Genomic DNA, 9,558 nt, shown 5'->3' with positions numbered 1-9,558 from the left:
ATTAATTCTTTCACTTGTTTAAGTTTCAATCAAATTTATCGTATTACTTCCCGAATTAGTTTAGATTACAAATATAACCAGCTGCCAACTTTGCTGAACTAAAGATGCCTTTGATTTTAAGAAATTTTTACGACTTACTTAAAATGAAAGTTTCAGAAAAATGTCAGTGCCTTAATATTTTTATTGACAAAAATGAAGCAAACTGTCATCATATATCCTACAATCAACCAAATAAGGATGGAGAAAATATTTATGTACTATATATATTCATCCGATTACATTTTCCATTAAAAAAAAATATTCATCCCATTAAAGGTTAGGGAATCACGATCTTAATGATCCCGCCATTCTCTGTCCTTTCCAATTAAAGATTGGAAATTATGCACTGACCATATAAATATCCATCCTTTGCTTTGTCATGACCTTCACCAGGGCAAGCAACGAAATGGCGTCCGCAATGTTTCACAGTTTTAGGTTTATTTTCCTTTGCTTTGTCCTTTGTCACAATGGAGTTAATGGTACACCGAGAAAGGGATTAACTCTGGTATATACTTTTTTCTTAAGTTCAATTGCGCATAGTTAAGAGAATTTTATAACTGGCTCCTTGATAATTATATCCAATTTTTATGGATACTTTTTGCTAGTGAAAAAAACTATTGATCTTGCATTATAGTTTTTTCTCTCTTTTCTTTATTTTTTTCGGATACATACCCTCCAAATTGTAGCTACTTTTATTTAAATAGCTATTTAATTTACAGTCCCAGTTGTTATAATCTATCCAATTGTACCCCTCATCCTAATTTGCGTTATTATTTCAGCGGTTTACTTTCTTACCCTGTCTATTATGAGGTAGAACCACCTTACAACATTCACTGCAGAAGACACCTTCAACTTATCATTCATTGTAATATATTACTCTAATCTCTCTTTTTTTTTCCAGTTAACGATGGTTTTGATTAATTTGTTTTATGGAGTCTTATAAATCCAATGGATAAAACTAATGCTCATTGAACTTGTGTTTTTGCAATTAATCATGAAAAGTTCCTTTTGATGATCTTTGTGGCGGATGAACGGGTAGATTAGTTTATATTTAAATTCGTGGAGGATGACAGGGATAACACTAAATATTTTCTCTAAAAAAATTCTTAAAGTTTCTTAATTACCACGAAATAAATTTCTCAACAATGGATTTGGCGGTTTCATCTTTGTGGTGGATGAAGGGATAAAACTAAGGGACACCTTTTGTTTAAATTTCAACTAATTAATCTAAGGATAAATTAGTCATTATTCAGTATTTTTAAATAAATTTAAAGAAACATTCTGGTTTTATTCTCAAATAATTAAAATGGTTGTAAAATTGAAGGTTGATAACAATGTTTGAGGGTAAAATAGCTAATTTAATGATTTCAGAGGTGATTTTAGAGATACCTATATATTGAGAAAAACCCAAATATTTATGTAAAGAATAAAAATATTCGAATAAGTTTTTGAATTATGTTTAATGCAGAATGAAGCATTTCTCAAAAAGGATTCAGGAGAAGAAGTCGGTGTACAAGAAGTCAACCCGAATGAAGTAAGATTTATACGTGACTTCCTAGATGGCCGCTTAGTTGTTATATTTTATGAAATCACATTTTGTTTAAGGGTGCATATTTTATGTTCAATAATATCTATTTTTCTTTCGCGCATTTTAAGCTTTTTCTATACCAAAGTAGAGAAGGACGATGGGGGACCCAAGCTGAATTCGTAGTCTATGGGTTACAAAACGTTGAACTAGGCCAAGATACTTCGGCATATATCAGTGTCATCAGTGGGTTGGATGGTTCACGGCAAGATATCAATCATATATTAGCCGGATGGCATGTGAGTAATTAATACTACATTACTTGCTAAAGGGTTTCATTGGAAACATTATTATTCAATATTAATAAATTAAGGGTCCTTTACATCTTGAAAGAACAATTTCACATCTTTGAAATTTAGAATATAGATAAATTTTATTCAATTATAACATAAATCTTTCCACATTTTGTATACTAGGTAAGTCCGGGGTTATACGGCGATACAGATACTCACTTTTTTACTTATTGGACGGTAACATTTATCTGCTTATTGGTTTATAAAATTTGTCATAATACATATATATTTTTTATCTTATTGAATTGTCATGCTTAATATGGTTTATGACATGATATGTCAGGCCGATGGTAACATGACTACAGGCTGCTTCAACCTTTTATGCAAGGGTTTTGTGCCCTCTAATACTTCTGAAGTTCCGGGATTCAAAATTTGGCCACTTTCCGTTTATAACGGAACACAATATGTTATTAGAGTCAAATTACACAAGGTAGTATGATTATCATTTTCCTTCCATTTATTTTGTTGTGATTGATTTTAGTCATAGCAATTTCTTAAATCACTTTGTTTAAATTACAATCAAGCATGAAATAATATTTTTTTAGTAGACAACCTTGTTGGTACGTGCATTTATACAAGTTATACGTCTCATTAACTGAATGTCTATTTACATGAATTAATGATTTAAAAATGTTCTATTTACATGCATTAAAACATTTATCGGGTTTGTACATTCACCCAAACCTGAAAAGTTCTTAGTGGATATGAGTAAGTCCATGTAGAAATTTATAATTCACTTTATTGCTACTGATACTAAATAAAGTGATGCTAAGTATTTCTTTTTAGAAACCTTTATCATGCAAACTCAACCTACTGATCAAAATTGATAAGTGTCAATACACCAACCAGTTATATACAAAATTATTTATGTAAGAGATTATGACACAAGTAATTATGTAAGAGATTATGACACTTCTTGTTAGAGAATAATTTCTATTTTGCTTTTTCACTTCTTCTTACTTCACTCTTTATGATGATAGGATGAGACGAGTGGAAATTGGCTCTTGCACGTTCAAGATAAATTATTAGGATACTGGCCGAAAACATTATTCAAGAGTTTATCTGTGGGTGCTCAAGAAATCAATTGGGGTGGAAATGTTAACTTCGAAAATAGTCAGAGAAGTCCTCCATTGGGTAGTGGCCATTTTCCTGAGGAAGGTGGGGGAAAAGCAGCAGCAATCCAGGAAATTCAGTTTGTTAATCAACATGGAGAGCCTTATGATTTGAATCCGGATCTAGTGTCTTCTTATGTTGACAATATACCTTGCATCAAGTTAGGAGAATTATTCCATACAAATATTGGATTTATGTTCTATTTTGGAGGTCCTGGTGGTTGTTAATGTTAAAAGTTGAATACTTGAATTGTAATAAGTTCCTTTGCGCCAAAATGTAAGCATTGGAGAGTCCTCATTAGTAACAAATAAAAATCGAGAGAATCTAATTTAGATCATGAAAATACATTGGAACTAAATGAATGTCGCTTTACATTGCAATTTAATTCATGTTGAGTTAGTTTTTTTTTCTATTGTTCCTCTCAGATCATGTATATATATGCCTCTCAACATACGTAGTTAGCTACCTTCTAGATGGCCGGGGCAATTCTTCGAGTTCCTTTATTCGCATGCTTGCTGAAACTGTGTCCGTAGCAAGTTGACCATCAAAGCATACATTCAATAGATATATTTTGTCTTTCAAAACAAAATCAGAAAAGCACCAGCTCATTCATTAGCCTTAGGAAAAAAAAGCAAGACGTAAAGGATGCATAAGGAGATTATTTTTCGGTCAAATTACAGCTTATTCATATCTATTAGTTTGGAAAAATACCAAATAAATTAGCTTATAAACCCCACTTTAAAGAGCTAGTATACCTCCAACTTCTGAAAAACTAGCTTATTAAAAGCTCATCTAAGCAAGCTTGGTTTCACCAAACAAGCTTCAATTATACCCAAAGGATTTTTATACAACTTTTATGATAAAATCCAAAAGCCATCAAAAGCTTTCATAGATTAATAGCTTCTAAAAATAAGCCCTCCAAACACCATCATAGCCGTTTTTCTTTTGCATTAAAGCAAATGATGTCCGCAAAATAACTAGGGAAGGCAAAAAAAAAAAAAAAAAGCTTTGTAGAATCCACTGCTTCCTTAAACTTAGTTCAAATATTGGACAAAATATCATATTTGGTATCAGCTTAGGAGAATATTCTACAATACTATATTTGGGATATAGACTTCGATGATGACGATGATGATACATCGAAATGATAAGTTTTAAATCACAATAAATTTTGTGAGTACTTGAGATTCTATAAAATTAAGATCAAATGGATAATAATTCTTAGTAATATTTTAATTACGAGATGAAGTCTCATTTGTAAGTCTTGCCACAAAACAATAATTTACGGTATAATATACTGTTTATTAACAAATTTTTAGGCAATATAGCAAGGAAATCATGATTTATCGGGCATCATTTCATCCTAAAATGTGGCAACATTGGTTTTGACTTTTATTTGTTTTACATGTTATATTTGAACTTATGGAAAAATTAAGGCGTAAATCTAAACATGTACTTAATTACCGTAACGCCCATGTTTTCACACATGGCTGCAGTCCAAGGTGAACCCAGAGATGTCAAACCTGTCATGCACCTCCACTGTGCAACAATATGTTTCACCAATCATAGTAATATCCTCTAGTGGAAACAAATCTAAATGAAGGTACAAAACAGGCAAATTAGGGAAATAAATACTATAGACATGATGTGGATGATATATCTCATAAATGAAATCATGTCCCAAATAAACTAAACTGGAATACATCTGGAGTCCAAAATAACACGATATGTCTCAACATGAATCAATTAGAAATCGTACTAAGGCAAAGTTGACTTAATAATATGAGTACAACTCAAATGACTGAATGGAAAACATAAGACTGTTAGCCCTTGTGTTTTGATGATGATTTACAACCACCATTATCAGTACTAATTGCTTATTGAGTGATATTTTAGATAATATAAATACCAAGCTAGTTAGTATCATTTATGGAGGATTGGATGGAATATGAGCTACAACGTCAATATCTAAAGGAGGTGGAGGCAAAGTGATGAAGCAATGTTTATCAAGAACACTTAACGCAATGAGAAGCTTCATCACCTCTAATGCAATATCAAGACTCAAGAAGTGCATTTCTACGTGAGAGATATTTGCTATTTTATTTTCTCTAGCACTTTAATGTAGGCAAGTAGTTGTAGATTTCATTTGAAGCTATTTGGGATATCACACACACTTGCACACTTTCAAAGGCAAGTAGTTGTAGATTTCATTTGAAGCTATTTGGGATATCACACACACTTGCACACTTTCAAAACTCGTATTTTGGTACTTTTGTTAAAAGCTATTTGGGATATCACACACACTTGCACACTTTCAAAACTCGTATTTTGGTACTTTTGTTAAAATGCTGATTTTCACAAATACGAGGACCTTTTTGCAAAATTCTTTTTCAAACTAGTTTGTCAAAATGTTTATAAACTATTCCCAAAGGTTTACATTTTTTTAGAATTTATTTACTATTTTTTACAGAGCATTGAAACTCAACTTAAACACCGAGTCAGACTGATAACCTGTTATCAGCCGACTGATCAGTCGACTGATAAATCGACTGAAAAAAGTACCTGGAATGTTTATTTTACTCTCTGTTGTGTTTCCATCGATTGACCAGTCGACTGACTTTGTCAGTCGACTGAAAATATTTTTCAGTCGACTGATAAGCTCGTATTTGAACACAAGGTTCAGCTTATCAGTCAACTGGCGTCACCCGTCAGCCGACTGACAGCCTGTCAAACGGCTAGTTCTGTGCAGAATCTGTTTCTTGGATTTTGTAAGATTTTTGCTAGATTTCTGTGCGTTTTGTATTCTCTTCCTATAAATACCCAACAACCCCAACTACTTCAGCAAGAGAATTAATTGCAAATCTCTTGAGTTTGTGGTTGTGTTTTCAAAAGAGCTTCAACTTTCATCTTGTTATTCACTGTTTCGTTTTCACATCCCAAGCTTCAAGTGCTATCTCTCTTCTTGCTATAGGGTTGCTGTAAAGAGAGAGTTTTTTCCTATGATTTCTACTATTGTGAGTGTGATCTTGTGGAGATCAATCGTGTGGGTATGAGATCTCATGGAGATCGTTGTGTAGAAGAAGTTCCAACTTCCAAACTAGTTTGTATAGTGAATTCTCCTCGAGAGTGGGGAGCAAGGACGTAGGTCAGCGGACCGAACCTCGTTAACACATCACGCGTCACTTGGATAACGATTTCTAACCCTATCTCTTTTATTATAGCATTCATTAGTTGTATAATTCTTGTCATAATTTTTATTACACTATTATTGCCTTAAGACCCTAATCACCCCCCTCTACGGTCCAACAATTGGTATCAGAGCTTGCTCTCTATAGTTGTTTTTGGTCTAACCACCTTAGAGGAAAGATCCAATGGAGGCTTCATTGAATGTGCATATGCTTGAGGGACAATCCACCACTAGACCCTTACTTTTCACCGGTAGCAATTTTGCCTATTGGAAAGCTAGAATGAGGATTTACCTTCGTTGCATTGATCTTGACATCTTGGATATCATAGAGAAGAAATATGTAGAAAAGTCCAAGATTAGTACCATGACCGATGGAGAAAGACTCCAAGCTAATCTCAATACGAAGGCCATTAATGCCTTAATTTGTGGTCTTTCCCCCAATGTGTACTATAGGGTCTCCACGTGTGCAACCACACACGAAATTTGGGTAAAATTATGTATTACACATGAAGGACCCTCCCCCCAAGTTAAGGAGTCCAAATTTAGTGGGCTTATGCATGACTATGAGTTATTTAAAATGCTTTCTAATGAATCCATTGATGCTATGTTTTCTCGCTTTACTAATATCATCAATGAATTTCATGGTCTTGACAAAACTTTGACTATCCAAGAGATGAAATACAAGATCCTTCGCTCATTGACTCCGGCATGGGAGCCCAAAGCTGCGACCATAGAGGAAGCTCACGATCTTACTAGTCTAGCTCTCGATGGCCTCATCGACAAGCCTAAGGTTCATGAGAAGAAGCTTAAAGGGAAGGAGAAAGAGGAAGTGCCCCCACGAGAAATTGAGGAGCCATCCCCAAAAATGAAGACCATTGCTCTCAAAGGAGCTAGTGATAACTCCTTGTCTTCGGATAGTGAAGTCGACTTTTCTAGAGAAGTGGCACACCCCTCTCTAGAAGACTATCAAGATTAATAAAAATGAATAAAAAGTTTAATCACCGATCTAACAACAAAATTTTGTCTACAAAAAGATTTTCCCACACTGTGGTATATGTAACACACACACCACACACACACACACAGCCGCAATCGCGACGGCACATAATATATATATATATATATATATATATATATATTATATTATATATATATATTATATAATATATAAATATATATATATATAACCAGTCAGCTGTCACACTTTGAGCATGAACTAAAGGATGGGCCTTTGATTTAAGAAAATTTTTACGACCGTACTTAAAATGAAAGTTCAGAAAAATGTCAGTGCCCTTAAAGTATTTTATTGAACAGAAAATGAGGGCAAACTGTCATCAATATATCCTACGGCAAAATGGCCAGATTGGTATATTTTGTAGAGGCTTGGTGACAAGTTGGTATATTTTCTTTTAGTTTTGTCAGATTGGTATATTTTCTCAACTCCGGCGCCATATAGGCCTTAAATTTGGCCGGAGTTACTGTTCCGGCCAGTGCTGATGAGATTTTTTCTAAAAAAACCCTCATTAAATACAGTTTCCTGCTCCTATCCCCTCTTCCTCCTCCTCCTCATCCTCTTCAACCTCCCCCTCTCCCTCATCCTCCTCATCCTCTCCCTCCTCCTCCCTCCTCATCCCTCTTCCCAATCCCCTCAATCTTCTCCTCCCCCTCCCTCCTCTCCTCCTCCTCCTCCTTCGGCCCTCTCCACCTCCGCCCATTCTCTGCGATGGAAGCGAGTTCATCTCGAGCAGCTCCGAGACCTTCGTCAAGGTCCTCGTCAACATCCTCTCCTTTGTCTCTGCGTCGAATATCGCCACGAAAGACAGGTAGTTGAGATCTCTCACCCCTCCTCCAAATTTCGAACACGAGCTTGGCTCTGGCATGAACCTCTTAATTTGTGTCTCGGTGTAATTCATTATGTAGAGAAAATTGATGTAATCCTGTACTCCTAGGTCATACACCAGCCTTGGATTTTTCGCCCTCTCACGATCGACATGGCATGCACCGATTGCTAGTGCATTCGCAGGCTTTAGGTTTTCGTCGAGGAAAATTGGGCGATAGCTGTTGTCGAGTGGGAACGCTGTGGTCATCATCGCTGATCGAATCATTGTTGGCGACCAATTTGGGTGTTCTGCTTTGAGAAGCGTAGCGACACCAGCGATATGAGGATAGGACATCAAAGTACTGGAGATTATGTTGAAGCCTGCATGTCCCAAATCTTTCAAGCTTCTAGTTAGAGGAGTTTCAGTAGGCCAAGAAGCAAGGATGTTCATGCCTGGAGCAAGAATATCAGGTTTGAGAATCTCTGGCTGGATAAAGTTAGGACATCTCGATGAGAAGCAAGCGACTGTTGGAGCTCGGGTTTCTCTGATAACAGTTTGGTAATCGAATTGAAGCGAAGCTCTTGGATTTGAGGTTGAGTTTATGTATTTGATCAACTTCTGTGCTTCAAAGTAGCCTAATGTCAAACCTGGCAATGTGAATGCTTTAACGATAACTCCTTCGCCGCTATAATTGCCATTGAGTCTGATCAGACTGACACCTCTGGATTTAGCCACTTTCATACCGAGCTCAACAAATGCATTTTCACATACGAGGATCTTTTCCTTGACGAGTTGTGTTATTTCTGTATCAGACATCAAACATTGCGGCACATAAACAAGAGGAGCAAATCCTGTAAAGTTTGGTGATTGCTGATATAAAGATTGTCCAATGTAGACTTCACCGCTCCCTAGCGTGAAACGCGTAGGGAACTTGCGATCGATTAATCCAGCGTCGGCCGTCGTGATCCACAAAGCAATGTTAACGAGAGATCCTTCATCTGGCCAGCTATTGCCTACAGAAAATGCGACAAATATGCCATTGCGAACAGCAGCAAACGTGGCGATAGCGACAACATCAACATCAAATTCTTTAGGTCCTCCACCAAGAGACAGAGAGAGGATATGAACACCATCCTTGACTGCAGCGTCGATGGCAGCAACTATGTCAGAGACCGGTCATCCATAGAATCCCCAGCAAGCTTTGTACATAACCAACCTGGCTCGAGTTGCCATTCCTCGAGCAGTTCCATTTGCAAAACCAAACAGATTAGCATTAGCTGTAGGCGTTAAAAAATGCTAATAGATATCCCAAACATAGAGAGGATCACTCAAAAAATCACAAGAATTGATCTCATACTGTTTTGAAAAATCAAGACAGATATGAACTGTCTCGCCAGCGAGACAGTCTTTACTGTCTCGCAAGCGAGACAGTGTTTACTGTCTCGCAGTGAGACAGTCTTTACTGTCTCGCAGCGAGACAGTCTTTTACTGTCTCGCAGCGAGACAGTCTTTTACTGTCTC

The 9,558-nt window shown here is 36.1% G+C and overlaps 2 protein-coding genes across 2 annotated transcripts; one reads left to right on the top strand and one right to left on the bottom strand.

Annotated features, from left to right (window-relative positions):
* LOC109835120 lies at nucleotides 446-3,286 on the top strand. The gene is made up of 6 exons (XM_020403115.1): nucleotides 446-544; nucleotides 1,508-1,573; nucleotides 1,696-1,863; nucleotides 2,041-2,094; nucleotides 2,201-2,347; nucleotides 2,898-3,286. Exons 1-6 carry the CDS (start codon nucleotides 446-448, stop codon nucleotides 3,255-3,257), a joined length of 894 nt encoding a protein of 297 aa, XP_020258704.1. The 3' UTR covers nucleotides 3,258-3,286.
* On the bottom strand, nucleotides 3,934-9,287 carry LOC109835119 (subtilisin-like protease SBT1.8). Its single transcript, XM_020403114.1, has 3 exons — nucleotides 9,254-9,287; nucleotides 7,923-9,197; nucleotides 3,934-4,007 (listed from the first exon to the last, which is right to left on the bottom strand). The coding sequence occupies exons 1-3, from the start codon at nucleotides 9,285-9,287 to the stop codon at nucleotides 3,934-3,936; spliced, it is 1,383 nt and encodes a 460-aa protein (XP_020258703.1).

The sequence above is a fragment of the Asparagus officinalis genome, chromosome 3 (assembly GCF_001876935.1).
Source record: "Asparagus officinalis chromosome 3, Aspof.V1, whole genome shotgun sequence".
Classification (NCBI taxonomy): domain Eukaryota; kingdom Viridiplantae; phylum Streptophyta; class Magnoliopsida; order Asparagales; family Asparagaceae; genus Asparagus; species Asparagus officinalis.
Note: the sequence above shows the minus strand (reverse complement) of the source record. Positions and strands in the feature narration are given on the sequence as shown.

Excerpts from the sequence above, each read along its gene's own strand:
- LOC109835120 (XM_020403115.1), top strand. The coding sequence starts at position 446 with ATGGCGTCCGCAATGTTTCACAGTTTTAGGTTTATTTTCCTTTGCTTT. Across the intron at positions 1,574-1,695 it reads AAGAAGTCAACCCGAATGAA|CTTTTTCTATACCAAAGTAG; the intron begins GTAAGATTTATA and ends GCGCATTTTAAG. Across the intron at positions 1,864-2,040 it reads ATATATTAGCCGGATGGCAT|GTAAGTCCGGGGTTATACGG; the intron begins GTGAGTAATTAA and ends TTTGTATACTAG.
- LOC109835119 (XM_020403114.1), bottom strand. The coding sequence starts at position 9,287 with ATGGAACTGCTCGAGGAATGGCAACTCGAGCCAG. Across the intron at positions 9,198-9,253 it reads GGAATGGCAACTCGAGCCAG|TTGCTGCCATCGACGCTGCA; the intron begins GTTGGTTATGTA and ends TCTCTGACATAG. Across the intron at positions 4,008-7,922 it reads ATCGCAGAGAATGGGCGGAG|TTATTTTGCGGACATCATTT; the intron begins GTGGAGAGGGCC and ends TGCCTTCCCTAG.